General features: G+C 40.0%; 1 protein-coding gene and 1 long non-coding RNA gene across 5 annotated transcripts in view; one reads left to right on the top strand and one right to left on the bottom strand.

Annotated features, from left to right (window-relative positions):
- The window catches only part of LOC149750203 (uncharacterized), a 149,913-nt gene that overhangs the window by 53,652 nt on the left and 77,378 nt on the right, over positions 1 to 18,883 (bottom strand). Inside the window, exons 4-5 of one of the 3 annotated variants that reach the window (XR_016392107.1) lie at positions 14,034 to 14,198; positions 2,983 to 3,133 (exon numbers count right to left, since the gene is read on the bottom strand). This is a non-coding gene — a long non-coding RNA (uncharacterized LOC149750203). Of the gene's footprint in view, positions 1 to 2,982; positions 3,134 to 10,265; positions 11,670 to 14,033; positions 14,199 to 18,883 lie in introns of those variants that run through there. The other 2 variants (XR_016392108.1, XR_016392106.1) reach the window with 2 other exon arrangements.
- SLC12A1 (solute carrier family 12 member 1) overlaps positions 1 to 18,883 on the top strand; it is a 91,081-nt gene that overhangs the window by 22,882 nt on the left and 49,316 nt on the right. For both annotated transcript variants that reach the window (XM_089907266.1, XM_089907267.1), the window contains 3 exons: positions 1,854 to 1,981; positions 15,303 to 15,387; positions 18,683 to 18,834. In XM_089907266.1, the coding sequence (XP_089763392.1) occupies positions 1,854 to 1,981; positions 15,303 to 15,387; positions 18,683 to 18,834 (365 nt within the window). The remainder of the gene's footprint in view (positions 1 to 1,853; positions 1,982 to 15,302; positions 15,388 to 18,682; positions 18,835 to 18,883) is intronic.

Here is an 18,883-nt window from a genome sequence, read left to right as displayed (position 1 = left end):
CAATGTGTCCAACCACTGAGAGCACTGAAGTCAAACACAGTCACTTTTTCTTCCTGCTAGAATTTTGTACCTTGCTTTCTTATAGCATTACCTAGTTGAGCATCACTGTCAGGTTTTCAAGCATAAAAGATTGTAGGAGTTATTAATATAGCATCTGTGATAATGGCATGGCACTGGGCATAAGTTTTGACTTCTCTCTTCTATTCTACTCTGCCTATCCACTCTTTCCTATCTTCCCACTCTAGTTTACTCAAGAATCCACTGCTGAGGGCTTTTTACATTTCCCTTCATTATTTACTCAGTTGTCAGTATTTGTTCCCTTTTTATATCACATCACTTCTTTCTTCCTGATTCTTTTTCTTTGTAAAATTTTCTTGTTTGCTTTGCAAATCCTTTTCCTTTTGATTCTTTTCCCTTCTTCCAGCTCCTGCTGTAATTTTTGTTTTAAATTTTCTTTCCTTATTTTTGCATCATCCTAGATTCTTTTGTTCATATTTTTCTTCCATTTCTTTCTTTGTTTTTCTTCTACATTGTTCCTTTTCTTTTTTTTAAAGTTTTTTCTTTTTTTTTAAACTAAGTAATTTTTTGGGCTGCATTGGGTCATTGTTGCTGCACGTGGGCTTTCTCTAGTTGCAGCAAGCAGGAGCTACTCTTCATTGCAGTGTGCAGGCTTCTCACTGCGGTGGCTTCTCTTGTTGCTGAGCACAGGCCCTAGAGCGCACGGCCTTCAGTAGTTGTGGTGTGTGGGCTCAGTAGTTGTGGCTTGCAGGCTCTAGAGCACAGGCCCAGTAGTGCTTGTGGTGCACGAGCTTAGTTGCTCCGCGGCATGTGGGATCTTCCCAGACCAGGGCTCGAACCTGTGTCCCCTGAATTGGCAGGCGGATTCTTAACCACTGTGCCACCAGGGAAGTCCCCGTTTCCTTTTCATTTAAATAATTTGGTGACAACCTGTGGGATATTATTATTTTATGACTAAAGCTCCTCCCTCTCTCTCTCTCTCGCTCTCTCTCTCCATATATATGTATTATATATAAAGAGAGAATATATATATATAGTCACCTATGCATGCGAATTTGGTATAAGGATCTAAGATCCAACTCTAGATACAGGGGCAGGGAGGTTAGTACATTAGTAAAAAAAAACTCTAAGGACTTCCCTGGTGGCGCAGTGGTTGAGAGTCCGCCTGCCGATGCAGGGGACACAGGTTCGTGCCCCGGCCCGGGAAGATGCCACATGCCGTGGAGTGGCTGGGCCTGTGAGCCATGGCCGCTAAGCCTGCGTGTCCGGAGCCTGTGCTCCACAACGGGAGAGGCCACGGCAGGGAGAGGCCCACGTACCGCAAAAAACAAACAAACAAAAGAAAACAAACAACAACAACAAAAACCTCTAAGATAGCCTCACCCACAAGTTTCTCCTACAATGCTTTTTAAAAAGGCATAGAAAAGCAGTGTGCTGATTAAGGTGCATATATATGTGAGAATGTAGCTGTATGTGTGTAGGGCAATGTTGTGCGGTATATTTGTGAGTATGCCAGTAGGGTCATGAGAGAATTTTCCATTTCCTTCTTTTTCAATCTTCTAGATTCAAAGAAGGTAGACAGCATGGGTCTCTGTTTGCATGAAAATTATTGATTTTTCAGGGTATGTCCTAGAGATCTAAAACCTTCTGACATGTATTTTGACTCTTGGCAAATATTCACATGAGGCTCATCAGCAGTACACCAATATCTTCAAGCTCATTCCGTTTAGATTATAGGGACCCTTTGCATTTAGGGCTATAGAAGCCAAATGTAACTTTATCTCCTACCTGTGAAGAAAGTCTACATGATAATTTTCTCATTATTTGTGTTGCAGCATCAATATTTGCAGAAAACTTTGGGCCAAGCTTCACAAAAGGTGAAGGCTTCTTCTCTGTCTTTGCCATTTTTTTCCCAGCAGCAACTGGGATTCTTGCTGGTGCCAATATCTCGGGAGATTTGGAGGTATGTTGTTTCCTCTGCTTTGTAATTCTGCGAGGTCATGGTGCACTTGGGCAGGACAAGGAGCTACAGACATCAACAGTGACCATGTCTCTCTATAGATTTCAAAACTGTAAGATTTCTGCAAGGTTTCCTATTTATTTAAAAGTTCTCTCTTCAATGACACATTTTACTGCCAAACTATACTATTCCAGATAGTTCTTCCAAAAGTCTTATTCAGTGATATCAGAAGGACAGAGTATATTGACAGTGTGTCATATTTCCAACAAAATGAATATAATTCAGTGAAAAAAAAATATCAGAACCGGGCTTCCCTGGTGGCACAGTGGTTAAGAATCCTCCTGCCAATGTAGGGGATACGGGTTCGAGCACTGGTCCGGGAGATCCACATGCCACGGAGCAACTAAGCCTGTGCGCCACAACTACTGAGCCTGTGCTCTAGAGCCCATGAGCCACAACTACTGAAGCCCACGTGCCTAGAGCCCGTGCTCAGCAACAAGAGAAGCCACTGCAAAGAGACACCTGCGCACCGCAACGAAGAGTAGCCCCCGCTCGCTGCAACTAGAGAAAGCCCTCGCACAGTAACAAAGACCCAATGCAGCCAAAAATAAATAAATTTATTTTTAAAATATATCAGAACCACCCTTTCTCTTTTAAACACATAATGAATGGAATATTCAAGAAAAAACAAAAACAAAACCAAATCACTTTATTACTGAATACTTATGTCGTTAAATTCAGAGGTACATTCACTCATTTAATAGGTATTTATTTAGCAGTCTACTCATAATATTCTATGTTAAGTACTGTAAGGAGCATTGTATTAGTTAGGATATTAGTTTCAATGTATTATAAAAGGCCAAGAACAGTGACCTAAATAAGACAGAAGTTTGTTTTCCTAGTGCGTAAAAATTCAAGGCCATACGCCATCTACTGGAATAAGAAAGGTCTGCTCCCAAAGGTAGCCCAGAAAACCCAGATGACTTCTCTTGTATTACCATTACCTTGGGGTTTGCCCTCATCTTCAAGGTCCAAGATGACTGATCACTTCCAAGATCACATTCCAGTCCATAGGAAGGGGGTTAAGGAAGTAGAGAGCAAAAAATCACTTCTGTTGACATTCCATTGACCGGAATTTAGTCTCTGTGACCTTACCTAGTTGCAAAGAAGACCGGGAAATGTAATCTCTAGTTGGACAACTATGTCACCAGATAAAATTTTAGGGGGTTCTAGTATTAAAGGGAGGAAGGTGAAAATGTATATTAGAGGACAATAAATAGTCTCTACCACATGTGAAAAAAAGTAGAAGACACAGGTTTTACCTCAATAAGTTTATAATCAACTTTGGAAGACAAGAAATATTTGCAAGAGTCATCAGGAGACAGGTATAAATGAAAACTGAATGCATTGTCCAAATTCATTATGAAATAAAAATAATGAAGAAATAATTACATTAGGGATGATTTTCTCAACAAAGTAACTTTTGAGCAGGAACTAAAAGCAAAGGCTGGATACTGACAACCGGTCAGAAAATATAAGGGTATTCCAGGAAGAAAAAACAAAAGAACAGACAGGAATGGGAAAACTGTGGGACAGTAAGGAGTCTCTCACAATTCAACTGAAGAAGCCTTGACGGGCTGGGTAACCTTATAAGGTAAGGAGAAAGGCTGTTGAAGGGACCTGAGCGAGAGAGGCTTACCCTAGAATACAATCCCATGAAAGTGGGGACTTTGCCTTTGGATTTGTGCACTGCTGTGTCCTTAGAGCTAGGAAAGCTTCAAAAAATATTTATTGAGTGAATGAATAAAGGCATTTAGACTTGTTATATTAAGGACCGCAGTGCCATGGTAAATTCTTTTTGTTTTTTTTAACATCTTTATTACAGCATAATTGCTTTACAACAGTGTTAGTTTCTGCTTTATAACAAAGTGAATCAGCTATACATATACATATATCTCCATATCTCCTCCCTCTTGCGTCTCCCTCCCACCCTCCCTATCCCACCCCTCTATGTGGTCACAAAACACCCAGCTGATCTCCCTGTGCTATGCGGCTGCTTTCCACTAGCTATCTATTTTACATTTGGTAGTGTATATATGTCCATGCCACTCTCTCACTTCATCCCAGCTTACCCTTCCCCCTCCCCGTGTCCTCAAGTACATTCTCTATGTCTGCGTCTTTATTCTTGTCCTGCCCCTAGGTTCTTCAGAACCATTATTATTATTATTTTTTTAGATTCCATATATATGTGTTAGCATACAGTATTTGTTTTTCTATTTCTGAATTAACTTCACTCTGTATGACAGACTCTAGGTCCATCCACCTCACTACAAATAACTCAATTTCGTTTCTTTTTATGGCTAGGTAATATTCCATTGTATATATGTGCCACATCTTCTTCATCCATTCATCTGTCAACGGACACTTACGTTGCTTCCATGTCCTGGGTATTGTAAATAGAGCTGCAATGAACATTGTGGTACATGACTCTTTGAATTATGGTTTTCTCAGGGTATATGCCCATTAGTGGGATTGCTGGGTCATATGGTAGTTCTATTTTTAGTTTCCTAAGGAACCTCCATACTGTTCTCCATAGTGGCTGTCTCAATATACACTCCCACCAACAGTGCAAGAGGGTTCCCTGTTCTCCACATCCTCTCCAGCATTTATTGTTTGTAGATCTTTTGATGATGGCCATTCAGACTGGAGTGAGGTGATACCTCATTGTAATTTTGATTTGCATTTCTCTAATGATTAGTGATGTTGAGCATTCTTTCATGTGTTTGTTGGCAATCTGTATAACTTCTTTGGAGAAATGTCTATTTAGGTCTTCGGCCCATTTTTTGGATTGGGTTGTTTGTTTTTTTGATATTGAGCTGCATGAGCTGCTTGTAAATTTTGGAGATTAATCCTTTTTCAGTTGCTTCATTTGCAAATATTTTCTCCCATTTTCAGGGTTGTCTTTTCGTCTTGTTTATGGTTTCCCTTGCTGTGCAAAGCTTTTCAGTTTCATTAGGTCCCATTTGTTTATTTTTGTTTCTATTTCCATTTCTCTAGGAGGTAGGTCAAAAAGGATCTTAATGTGATTTATGTCATAGACTATTCTGCCTATGTTTTCCTCTAAGAGTTTTATAGTGTCTGGCCTTACATTTAGGTCTTTAATCCATTTTGAGTTTATTTTTTGTGTATGGTGTTAAGGAGTGATCTACTTTCATTCTTTTGCATATAGCTGTCCAGTTTTCCCAGCACCACTTATTGAAGAGGCTGTCTTTTCTCCACCGTATATTCTTGCCTCCTTTATCAAAGATAAGGTGACCATATGTGCGTGGGTTTATCTCTGGGCTTTCTATCCTGTTCCATTGATCTATATTTTTGTTTTTGTGCTAATACCATACTGTCTTGATGACTGTAGCTTTATAAGAGTCGGAAGTCCGGAAGCCTGATTCCTCCAGCTTCGTTTTTCTTTCTCAAGATCACTTTGGCTATTTGGGGTCTTCTGGTTTCCATACTAATTGTGAAATTTTTTCTTCTAGTTCTGTGAAAAATGCCAGTGGTAGTTTGATAGGGATTGCATTGAATCTGTAGATTGCTTTGGGTGGTATAGTCATTTTCACAATGTTGATTCTTCCAATCCAAGAACATGGCATATCTCTTCATCTGTTTGTATCATCTTTAACTTTTTTCATGTGTCTTATAGTTTTCTGCATACAGATCTTTTGTCTCCTTGGTAGGTTTATTCCTATGTATTTTATTCTTTTTGTTACAACGGTAAATGGGAGTTTTTCCTTCATTTCTCTTTCAGATTTTTCATCATTAGTGTATGGGAATGCAAGAGATTTCTGTGCATTAATTTTGTATCCTGCTACTTTACCAAATTCATTGATTAACTCTAGTAGTTTTCTGGAAGCATCTTTAGGATTCTCTATGTATAGTATCATGTCATCTGCAAACAGTGACAGCTTTACTTCTTCTTTTCTGATTTGATTCCTTTTATTTCTTTTTCTTCTCTGATTGCTGTAGTTAAAACTTCGAAAACTATGTTGAATAATAGTGGTGAGAGTGGACAACTTTGTCTTGTTCCTGATCTTAGAGGAAATGCTTTCAGTTTTTCAGCATTGAGAACGATGTTGGCTGTGGGTTTGTCACAGATGGCCTTTATTATGTTGAGGTAAATTCCCTCTATGCCTACTTTCTGGAGGGTTTCTATCATGAATGGGTGTTGAATTTTGTCAAAAGCTTTTTCTGCATCTATTGAGATGATCATGTGGTTTTCCTGCTTCACATTGATTGATTTGTGTATATTGAAGAATCCTTGCATCCCTGGGATAAATCCCACTTGATCATGGTGTATGATCCTTTTAATGTGCTGCTGGATTCTGTTTGCTAACATTTTGTTGAGGATTTTTGCATCTATGTTCATCAGTGATATTGGCCTGTAGTTTTCTTTCTTTGTGACACCTTTGTCTGGTTTTGGTATCAGGGTGATGTTTGCCTCGTAGAATGAGTTTGGGAGTGTTCCTCCCTCTGCTATATTTTGGAAGAGTTTGAGAAGGATAGCTGTTAGTTCTTCTCTAAATGTTTGATAGAATTCGCCTGTGAAGCCATCTGGTCCTGGGCTTTTGTTTGTTGGAAGATTTTTAATCACAGTCTCAATTTCAGAGCTTGTGATTGGTCTGTTTATATATTCTACTTCTTCCTGGTTCAGTCTTGGAAGGTCGTGCTTTTCTAAGAATGTGTCCATTTCTTCCAGGTTGTCCATTTAATTGGCATAGAGTTGCTTGTAGTAATCTCTCATGCTCCTTTGTATTTCTGCAGTGTCAGTTGTTACTTCTCCTTTTTCATTTCTAATTCCATTGATTTGAGTATTCTCCCTTTTTATCTTGAGTCTGGCTAATGGTTTATAAATTTTGTTTATCTTCTCAAAGAACCAGCTTTTAGTTTTATTGATCTTTGCTATCGTTTCCTTCATCTCTTTTTCATTTATTTCTGATCTGATCTTTATGATTTCTTTCCTTCTGCTAACTTTGGGGTTTTTTGGTTCTGTCTCCAATTGCTTTAGGTGTAAGTTTAGGTTGTTTATTTGAGATGTTTCTTGCTTCTTGAGGTTGGATTGTATTGCTATAAACTTCACTCTTGGAACTGCTTTTGCTGCATCCCATAGGTTTGGGTCATCGTGTTTTCATTGTCATTTGTTTCTGGGTAGTTTTTGATTTCCTCTTTGATTTCTTCAGTGATCTCTTGGTTATTTAGTAGCATATTGTGTAGACTCTATGTGTTTGTATTTTTTTACAGATTTTTTCCTGTAATTGATATCTAGTCTCATAGCGTTGTGGCCAGAAAAGATACTTGATATGATTTCAATTTTCTTAAATTTACCCAGGCTTGATTTATGACCCAAGATATGATCTAACCTGGAGAGTGTTCCTTAAGCAGTTGAGAAGAAAGTGTATTCTGTTGTTTTTGGATGGAATGTCCTATAAATATCAATTAAGTCCATATTGTTTAATGTATCATTTAAAGCTTGTGTTTCCTTATTTATTTTCATTTTGGATGATCTGTCCAATGGTGAAAGTGGGGTGTTAAAGTCCCCTACTATGGCTGTGTTAATGTCGATTTTCCCTTTTATGGCTGTTTGCATTTGCCTTATGTATTGAGGTGCTCCTATGTTGGATGCATAAATATTTACAATTGTTATATCTTCTACTTGGATTGATCCCTTGATCATTATGTTGTGTCCGTCTTTGTCTCTTGTAATACTATTTATTTTAAAGTCTATTTTGTCTGATATGAGAATTGCTACTCCAGCTTACTTTTGATTTCCTTTTGCATGGAATATCTTTTTCCATCCCCTCACTTTCAGTCTGCATGTGTCCCTAGGTCTGAAGTGGGTCTCTTGTAGGTAGCATATATATGGGTCTTGTTTTTCTATCCATTCAGCCCATCTATGTCTTTTGGTTGAAGCATGTAATCCATTTACTTTTAGGCTAATTATCAATATGTATGTTCCTATTACCATTTTCTTAATTGGTTTGGGTTTGTTATTGTAGGTCTTTTCCTTCTCTTGTGTTTCCTGCCTAGAGAAGTTCCTTTAGCATTCGTTGTAAGTCTGGTTTGGTGGTGCTGAATTCTCTTAGCTTTTGCTTGTCTGTAAAGGTTTTAATTTCTCTGTTGAATCTGAATGAGATCCTTGCTGGGTAGAGAAATCTTGGTTGTAGGATTTTTCCTTTCATCACTTTAAATATGTCCTGCCACTCCCTTCTGGCTTGCAGAATTTCTGCTGAAAGATCAGCTGTTAACCTTATGGGGATTCCCTTGTATGTTATTTGTAGTTTTTCCCTTTTCTGCTTTTAATATTTTTTCTTTGTATTTAATTTTTGATAGTTTGGTTAATATGTGTCCTCGTGTGTTTCTCTTTGGATTTATCCTATATGAGACTCTCTTTGCTTCCTGGAGTTGATTAACCATTTCCTTTCCCACATTAGGGAAGTTTTCATCTATAATCTCTTCAAATATTTTCTCAGTCCCTTTCTTTATCTCTTCTTCTTCTGGGAGTCCTATAATTCGAATGCTGGTGCATTTAATGTTGTCTCAGAAGTCTCTGAGACTGTCCTCAATTCTTTTCATTCTTTCTTCTTTATTCTGCTCTGCGGTAGTTATTTCCACTATTTTATCTTCCAGGTCACTTATCCGTTCTTCTGCCTCAGTTATTCTGCTATTGATCCCATCTAGAGTACTTTTAATTTCATTTATTGCGTTGTTCATCGTTACTTGTTTCATCTTTATTTCTTCTAGGTCCTTGTTAACTGTTTCTTGCATTTTGTCCATTCTACTTCCAAGATTTCGGATCATCCTTACTATCATTATTCTGAATTCTTTTTCAGGTAGACTGCCTATTTCCTCTTCATTTGTTAGGTCTGGTGCATTTTTATCTTGCTCCTTCATCTGCTGTGTGTTTTTCTGTCTTCTTATTTTGCTTATCTTACTGTGTTTGGGGTCTCCTTTTTGTAGGCTGCAGGTTCATAATTCCCGTTGTTTTTGGTGTCTGTCCCCAGTGGCTAAAGTTGCTTCAGTGGGTTGTGTAGGCTTCCTGGTGGAGGGGACTAGTGCCTGTGTTCTGGTGGATGAGGCTGGATCTTGTCTTTCTGGTGGGCAGGTCCACGTCTGGCGGACCCACGTCTGGCCACTTTCTGGCATGTCTGTGGACTTATTATGATTTTAGGCAGCCTCTATGTTAATGGGTGGGGTTGTATTCCTGTCTTGCTAGTTGTTTGGAATAGGGTGTCCAGCACTATAACTTGCTGGTTGTTCAGTGGAGCTGGGCCTTAGCATTGAGATGGAGATCTCTGCGAGAGCTTTCGCCGTTTGATATTACATGGAGCCAGGAGGTCTCTGGTGGACCAATGTCCTGAACTCGGCTCTCCCACCTCAGAGGCACCCGGCTGGAGCACCCGGCTGGAGCACCAAGTCCCTGTCAGCCACACCGCTCAGAAGATAAGGGAGAGAAAAAGAAAGGAAGGAAGGAAGGAAGGAAGAGAGAAGGAGAGAAGGTGAGAAGGAAAGAAGGAAAGAAGGAAAGGAAAGAAGGAAAAGAAAGAAGGAAAGAAAGAAGGAAGGAAGGAAGAAAGGAAGGAAAATAAAGTTATTGAAATAAAAAATTTTAAAAATTAAAAATAAAAAATTTTTTTAAGTAATAAAGAAAAAAAGAAATGGACAGACAGAATCCTAGGACAAGTGGTAAAAGCAAAGCTGTACAGACAAACTCACACAAAGAAGCATACACATACACACTCACAAAAAGAGAAAAAGGAAAAAAAAATCTATATATATATAAAAAAAGGGGAGGGAGCAACCAAATCAATAAACAAATCTACCAATGATAATAAACTCTAAATACTAAACTAAGATAAACATAAAACCAGAAACAAATTAGGTACAGAAAGCAAACCCCACGTGTACAGTTGCTCCCAATGTCCAACGCTTCAATTTTGGGATGATTCATTGTTTATTCAGGTATTCCATAGATGCAGGGTACATCAAGTTGATTGTGGAGATTTAATCTGCTGCTCCTGAGGCTGCTGGGAGAGATTTCCCTTTCTCTTCTTTGTTCCCACAGCTCCTGGGGTTCAGCTTTGGATTTGAACCTGCCTCTGTGTGTAGGTCACCTGAGAGTGTCTGTTTTTCACCCAGAGAGGACGGGGTTAAAGGAGCCGCTGATTAGGGGGCTCTGGCTCACTCAGGCCAGGGGTGGGTGTGTGTGTGTGGGGGGGAGGGGGGTGGGTATGGAATGCAGGGTGAGCCTGCAGCGGCAGAGGCCAGTGTGACGTTGCAACAGCGTGAGGAATGCCGTGCGTTCTCCCGGGGAAGTTGTCCCTGGATCACGGGACCCTGGAAGTGGCGAGCTGTACAGGCTCCCAGGAGGGGAGGTGTGGAGAGTGACCTGTGCTTGCACACAGGCCTCTTGGTGGCTGCAGCAGCAGCCTTAGCGTCTCACACGCATCTCTGGTGTCCGTGCTGATAGCCGCGGTTCGCGCCCGTCTCTGGAGTTCGTTTAGGCGGTGCTCTGAATCCCCTCTCCTCCCGCACCCCGAAACAATGGTCTCTTGCCTCTTCAGCAGCTCCACACTTTTCCCCGGACTCCCTCCCAGCTAGCTGTGGCGCACTAACCCCCTTCAGGCTGTGTTCACACAGCCAACCCCAGTCCTTTCCCTGGGATCCTACCAAAGCCCGAGCCTCAGCTCCCAGCCCCTGCCCACCCCGGCGAGGGAGCAGAGAAGCCTCTCGGGCTGCTGAGTGCTGGTCGGCACCAATCCTCTGGACGGGAATCTCTCCTCTGCACCCCTGTTGCTGTGCTCTCCTCCGTGGCTCCGAAGCTTCCCTCCCACCCCACCCCCAGTGAAGGGACTTCCTAGTGTGTGGAAACTTTTCCTCCTTCACAGCTCCGTCCCCGAGGTGCAGGTCCTGTCCCTATTCTTTTGTCTCTGTTTTTTCTTTTGGCCTACCCAGGTACGTGGGGAGTTTCTTTCTTTTTTTTTTTTAACATCTTTATTGGAGTATAATTGCTTTACAATGGTGTCTTAGTTTCTGCTTTATAACAAAGTGAATCAGTTACACATATACATATGTTCCCATATCTTTTCCCTCTTGCGTCTCCCTCCCTCCCACCCTCCCTATCCCACCCCTCTAGGTGGTCAGGTCTGAGGTCTTCTGCCAGCGTTCCGTAGGTGTTCTGTAGGAGCTGTTCCGCATGTAGATGTATTTCTGATGTATTTGTGGGGAGGAAGGTGATCTCCATGTCTTACTCCTCCGCCATCTTGAAGGTCTCTCCATGGGAAATTCTTGAGCAGAGATATGGCATAAAAAAATAGTATGCTAAGGCTCAGAAAAATTAAGTAACTTGTTCAAAATGATTCAAGTTGTAAGCAGTACTGCTTAGCCAAATTTAGCTCTGGACGTTGAGCTTCTGGTTTCTCCGATTTGGAAAAGTATCAGAGGTCACTGATATACATTTCTCTAAACTGTAAGACCACATTTAAATGAAAAAATATCGTGCTTTCTTTAGACGCCTCAGAAACAAGTTTTTATTATTAGATGCTTAGTAGTCAGTTCAGCTCAACCAACACGTATTACTTATACCAGGCACCAGAGAAGCGAAGAAGAGCTTGCTTGATCCTTCTCTCAAGGAGCTCATGGTCTAAGAGAGAGACAGATTAACTCTATATGGGTCATAAAAAAACAAGAACAAAATCTTGTGCAAGGGAAAGATGAAACAGTAACTGCCTGTCCCCAAAGAAGTAAGGGAAGTCTTTCAGAGGAGGGGACACTCAATTCAGATTTGAAGGGATGAATAGGAGTTCATCAATAGGACAAAGAAGGGAGGGACATTTGGAACAGTAAACAAGGACCGTAAAAAGGCTCAAAAAAGATGCTGCTGATGGAAATGATTTTATGTGTGGAGTGGGGGATGCAAGTAAAATCTTTTCATCAATATATTAATAAACATATTTATAAAGGAACTTCTATGTGTCCTAGGCACTCTGGGAGCAAGCAAAGAACTAGAGGATATCCCAATCTAAAAAAAGGCAAGGCTTAGAATTCCTTTATCCCAAGATAAGTGTTAACTTGATTTAGGATTGCTGTATTAGTAAAGAATTTTATTTATCTATCAATCTGTACTGAGAAACCTCTGATTTTGAGTTTACATTGTAAAGAAAATGAGTTTACATATAAAGATGTCCTATCATGATTTTTAGGGCACATGTGGTCATAATATTGTTGTAAAAAGTTGCATTTTTTCTATTTAAAAATACTTTGGTGATTTTACAATTAAGTTTAACTTTTAGCACATACATTACTGTATACTGTCATGTAGAACTCAGAAATCCTTTAAACTACTGACAGTGGAGTTTGGATATTATCCCACAACTAGCTAGAGACACTAAGGAAGTTAGATCAGAGAGTACCATGATTAGATACTCATTTTAAAGAGTTTGCTAGCAGCTTGTGAGGGATGGATTAGAGGGTGGGGGGTGATAGGTAGGGAGACCAGAGGCAGAAGATCAGTTAGAGGATATCACAGTAGTCTGGAGAAGAGATGACATGAGCCTGAATTAAGGCCATGGCAGGGAAAATGGATCAAAGTGGTCAGCTTTGGTTAGAGTTAGGAGAGGAAATGGAAAGGATGTTGTTTTTTTTTTACTATGATCTGCTGCAGGAAAACATTATATATCACAACCAAGTGCCTACATGCAAAAATTTCTCCAAACAGTTCAATACTTTATTACAAATGATGTCTCCTGATATTTTCACATCAGTTCCTTTCTACTGTATTCTTTTCATGCTGGCTGTAACCTAGTGAATTGATTCCATGGTGAATAGAAGCTCTGACTTGGCCATTGGGGTTGAAATGGCGGAAGGACAGCAGAGGTGAGATGTCTAATGGGTAGCTACATTTACGAGTCTAGAGCTCTGGAAAGAAACTAGGCCAGGACTGGAAGCCACGGCATGGATGAGTCCATCCAGATCTGGGTAAGAAGGAGGAGAGAAGCAGACCAAGGTAGCACCCAGGGGATATTCAAAATATAAATGGTAGAAAAGGAGTCCACAGAGAAGAAAAAGAAAGAGCTAAGAGGTAGGTGAACTCAAGAGAAAGTCAAGAGAGGAGAATGCTATGAGAAGTAATAATTAACATGATCAAAAGCCAGAGTGGTCAAGTATGTTAAGGACTGAGAGGTGACCACGTGTTGGGAAGTGGCAAGGAAACTTCAGAACTTATAGATAATATTTCTTTCTGAGAGTGAAACTAGAACATATTAGATTCAGTTCAGCTTAGTAAACATGTATTGTTTATACACTATGAAGGTATGCAAGACTCTACCTCTGCCCACAGCCTCAGAATCCTTCTCAAGATGGCTCTTCAGGCTGCCAGTGACAGTTAACAAGCATTAGCACAAGGGGATGCTACAAGGTTCCCATCCTGAACCTTCTATTTGTTAACACAGTATTGATGATCTGTAAATATGTGCCTGGGAGAGGATTTGGGAGGTACCCAGGTCTAATCAGGACAGTTAAGATGCAATTTCAGAGATATAAGACTAGGATATGGTTGACACTCAACCAGCAGCAATCTAATAGCTGCACTCTGTCCTAGGGAAAAAAATAAAATATTTAATAAAGAAAGGTGAAGGAAGGTGAGCTTTTGGGTTACTGCTTGAGGGACGAAAATTAACATTTAGAGTGAAAACTAAGAATCTATGTCCTGAGCCCTGTCTAGGGGAAATGTATCCAGAGCAGACAACGTGAGTATATGACCAGACATTAAGATATCGGCATCCCGATTTATATCAGGTCAAGTTTGACCCTCGTGTTAAGTTCTAAATAAGTAAATTTAGAGCTTGTAGCAGATAGCTCTAAACATAAACTAAGTGTTCGTATTTTAGGTATAAGACTGCTGTCCATCTTCATACCTCTTTTCCCTTCTTCCCACTTAACATCAATTCTTCCCATTTCACTCAGATCCCAAGAAATCCTTAATCAATAAAATAAAAATTGAACATACCGTGAATGAGACTGAGTGGAGTCGCTTTCAGCCATGGTTGCCTTCTTCTTCCTTCTATGTGCTACTCAGTTACACACACTTGCCACATTCTCTTTTTGAGACAGTAGTTTGGAACGAAGAGGTTGGATATGTCTGTATCAGAACAAACCATGTGTGCAGATATTCCTACAAGGATGGGAAGGAATGAGTAATTACAGAGTGGCTCCATAGGGCTGGCTTACTCCCCTGTGGGGGTAGATTTGCTTGGTTTAGTTAACATTTCCAGCTGTCAGGTTGTGTCTGCATTCACCATGAGTTGATTTTTCTGATGGATTTGATCAGCAGATTTAAGTTAACAAAACACAAAACTCAGACTTTGACTGCATTGATTGCTCACTTGTATCGATGAGTCTCATGTCCTCTGTTGGGGGAACTGATGTCTACTGAGATTGTGCTTTCTTCAATTTGGTATTTATTGACTCCTACTATATGCCAGCACTGTCTTTTATAAGCAATGAATACACTGAAATCTCTACTTAATAACCCCTGTTAAGTTGAATTCTATTATTTAGAAGTTATGCTGCTTGGAAATTGATCATTATATGATTTAGCCCCCAAAATAGGATATAAAGTGGTATATTATATATGATGTGAGCTCAGCTCAGTGAATTTATATATATTTATGGGCAAGAGAAAAGCCCATTTTCTGGTATAAGCTTAAATTTGCCTCTTTCTTTATGCCTGCTTATGGAAATTAATATCTCCCATTGTAGTTATTCCTGAACTAGATTCCAAATGGGAGATTTGAGGGATTGGAGAATTTAGCAGATCACCTTTTTGCTCAGTCAAAAGTAATTTTTTTTAAAGTAAGCCTAAGCTTAGTACAAAACAAATACACACACAGATATCGTCAATGTGCCGGGTATGTTTGTGTGTCCCCCCCTAATACTTTAAGGTCTGATACATCTGCATGAAATTCACAGGAGATAAAGGGGAGGGGAAGGCAGTGGTGAACCAACCAGTCCACTTTTCTATGGAAACTCCCTCCTGGACAGTTATAAATCTCTTCTGTTCAGCACAAAGTTATACAGATTTCTTTATTCTCTCTAAACACCCTGCCTTTGTCCAAAAAGAACTGGAGCTCACCACTTTGCCATTTGCTTGATTTTTTCTTTAGACCTCGCCTCAGGAAGGGTAGCCTAAAATTTTCAAAATACAGAACTAACTCCAAGTGATGTCTGTTTCTTATTCCACTCTATCTCCTCATTCCTCCACGTTATTTTTTCAAAGGATCCCCAAGATGCTATCCCCAGAGGGACCATGCTGGCCATCTTCATCACCACTGTCGCCTACATAGGAGTTGCTATTTGTGTTGGTAAGTTGTGTGTCTCTGGTGTCAGAACGCCAGAATTACAAGAGGTCCACTTGTTTTTCATGTCATGTGGGCTTTCCATGGAACGTAAGTTGAAAATTTTTAAATAGGCAACAATTTTGATTCCCTTCTTGGATGCTCTAGGAGTTTGAATGCAATTAAGCTGTAACACAGGTGTCGGTCAGGGATAGAGTAGAGGTAATCAGATTGTCATTCTACCCGAACACAGAAAGGATCCCATTTTGCTGCTCTAGGTGATGTTTCCACTGCCAAGGAAGCCACCATCTCCAGCATCCTCCTCCCTTGCCTTTAGGAGGCAGGTGAGGAACAGAGTAAGAGAAAAGAAGCCCAAAATACAAAACAACAATGACAAAAGCCTTAGGAAAGTACACAAGATACAGAATTGATGACTGTGTCTCCTCCTTGCACTGCTGTCCCTAATATGGAAATGTCACTGTCACCAATTGGCAGGCAATCAGACTAGACCCAGCTGCCAGCAGTGTGGGCAGCCAGCCCCCACATCGCTCAGTGAGCATAAAATATGTGGATTTGCCTGCTGTTCTTTTTTTTAAATTTATTTATTTTAAACATCTTTATTGAAGTATAACTGCTTTACAATGGTGTGTTAGTTTCTGCTGTATAACAAAGTGAATCAGCTATACATATACATATATCCCCATATCCCCTCCCTCTTGCGTCTCCCTCCCACCCTCCCTATCCCACCCCTCTAGGTCGTCACAAAGCACCGAGCTGATCTCCCTGTGCTATATGCAGCTGCTTCCCACTAGCTATCTATTTTACATTTGGTAGTGTATATATGTCCATGCCACTCTCTCACTTGGTCCCAGCTTACCCTTCTCCCTCCCCGTGTCCTTAAGTCCATTCTCTACGTCTTCATCTTTACTCCTGTCCTGCCCCTAGGTTCTTCAGAACCTTTTTTATGTTCCATATATATGTGTTAGTATACAGTATTTGTTTTTCTCTTTCTGACTCACTTCACTCTGTATGACAGTCTTATTACTCAGCCATAAAAAGAAACAAAATTGAGTTATTTGTAGTCAGGTGGATGGACCTAGAGGCTGTCATGCCTCCTCTTCTTAAGCTGACTTTTGTTCCACGTGCTGCCTGCAGCCACACCTCCTCCTGGTTGGGGGTCACCTCAAGCTTATGCCATTATTGGAGAGGAAGGAATGTGGAACATTCAGAGAAGAAAACTTTTCTGTGCACACTCAGGAATACAGCTCCAGGCTGGACCACTATGGAAGCCCAGATGGCCATTTAAAAGGGCACATCCTAATTGTCCTCTGCTTACTATAAAGGAAATTGATAAAGTACATATATCTGGAGTTGGATTCTTCAGAAAAAAACAAAACAATTAACTTAGGTTCTTTCTTTTCTCACTGTCTCTTATTTCAAGAAATTGGATAATATTGTTAATTGTATTGTTGTGACATTTCCAAATTTAGTTACATGCAAAGAGATTTTATTCCAGTGCTTTAGGAAATCAACACATTTTTTAATGACCTTGAAATCACCTAAATTTCCCAAATGGTTTTTCTTTCTCACACAAAGTAAGGAGGAAGAAATGAGTAAAGGAATAGACCTGACTTCAGAGATTCTTCTCCTTTATTGCTTCTTATGGGTAGAAAAATCTGTGTTCCTATACTTTTTCCAGGGTAAGAAAAGGATAGTCATGGGGTCCTGGGCCTGTCATTAGAGCAAATAATGGTTCATGGCTTGGCTTCATAGGAATTTGGGGAGTTCTACTATGCAGAAGTTAAAACACATGATTTTAAAAAGTCAGCTCAACTAAATGAACAATGCAAAAAGGTAAAATCTGAAATGGATAGTTTTGCTTGGTAACCAACATCCATACTTTCAAGTATTTAAGCAGAGGCTGGCAGGCCACTTCTCAGGGCTATATAAAAAGGATTCCTGCACTGATTATTTTAAATGGCTCTTTCAACTAAAAGATTCTACAAACTTTAAGTCTTTCCCAGGTTCAAAGAGCAGGAATTCCATGATTATAATTGAGGGTTCCCATTAGTATCTGTTGCTGGGACGTCTCTTAAAATAATTAGCAAGGAATGAGAACTCACCCTGCCTGGAGACTGAAAAGCAAAATGAACAGTTTCATTGACTGGCATTTAGTTTGCAAAGTATTTATCCTTCAGGTAGTTCAGAAAAGTTTATATCTATCTATCTATCTATCTATCTATCTATCTCACACCTATATTCATACCTTTCAATAATCCTATCAAATACATAATGGCGAGATAACAGAAAAATTAATAATAACAGTCAGTGATTAAAATATATATCAAGAATCTTTAAAAAGTTCATAACTCATTTTAGGGAATCTATCCTAGAGAAATGCTTTGATTTACAGAAGAAAGATTTTATGTGCAAAGATGTTCATAGGATTGTTTGTAATGGAAAATAACAGAAATACCCAAATGTATAAAAATAATAGAATAGACTGAGATAAATATTTGATAGGATGTTATTTGACCATGAATATTACCTAGGAAATCTTAATATTTTATCTCAAAATATTTTCTGTATCATTTAAACCATTAAAATTGTATAAGTAAAATTATAATGGTTTAAAAAAGTTATGCAAAGGGCTTCCCTGGTGGCGCAGTGGTTGAGAGTCCGCCTGCCGATGCAGGGGACATGGGTTCGTGCCGCGGTCCAGGAAGATCCCACATGCCACGGAGCGGCTGGGCCCTTGAGTCATGACTGCTGAGCCTGCGCGTCCGGAGCCTGTGCTCCGCAACGGGAGAGGCCACAGCAGTGAGAGGCCCGCGTACCGCAAAAAAAAAAAAAAAAAAAAAAAAAAAGTTATGCAAGGAAAATCATTAGTTGAAAATAAGAGCTCAGTTCTCCTAATCACTAGAATTCAGTAATGTCAACCCTTGGGTCTCTCACAGATGAGAAAATAAGTTCTTCTATCTGAAAAACTCCCAATCAGTAGCACTAACCCAGAAATTTGAATTGAATCAATATTATGTGCAAAGCACTGCTGAAAGGAAGGGAGTCTCAATCCCAAGTGTCTTCCAGAGGCAGGCAAAAAGCTAGGACTTAAACTACCCAAGGCAGTGGAAGCGGCAACCTCTTAGAGATAGGGGTCATTCCCAGGCCTCAGAGGATGGGAACTTCCACATACTAGTCAGAGGAAGTGTTGACAATGAAGACAGGATAGGTCAAAGTAAACTAAGTATGTTTTCAGAAGAAAAACCTTAAGGGAGCAGAGCCCTTCATATAAAGAAATGACAAGGCTTCGTTGTTTTCCCAGGGGCCTGTGTGGTCCGAGATGCCACCGGGAGCGTGAATGACACCATCATTTCTGGGATGAACTGCAATGGTTCAGCAGCCTGTGGGTTAGGCTACGACTTCTCAAGATGTCGACATGAACCATGTCAGTATGGGCTGATGAACAATTTCCAGGTTCGAACCTCAAAAAATAATAATGTTTATTGCTACTGCTTCCATTTTT

The sequence above is a fragment of the Delphinapterus leucas genome, chromosome 2 (assembly GCF_059928025.1).
Source record: "Delphinapterus leucas isolate spDelLeu-1000000601 "Yukka" chromosome 2, BTC_Dleu_Yukka2, whole genome shotgun sequence".
Taxonomy (NCBI): Eukaryota; Metazoa; Chordata; class Mammalia; order Artiodactyla; family Monodontidae; genus Delphinapterus; species Delphinapterus leucas.
This window is presented reverse-complemented; position numbering and strand designations above follow the sequence as displayed.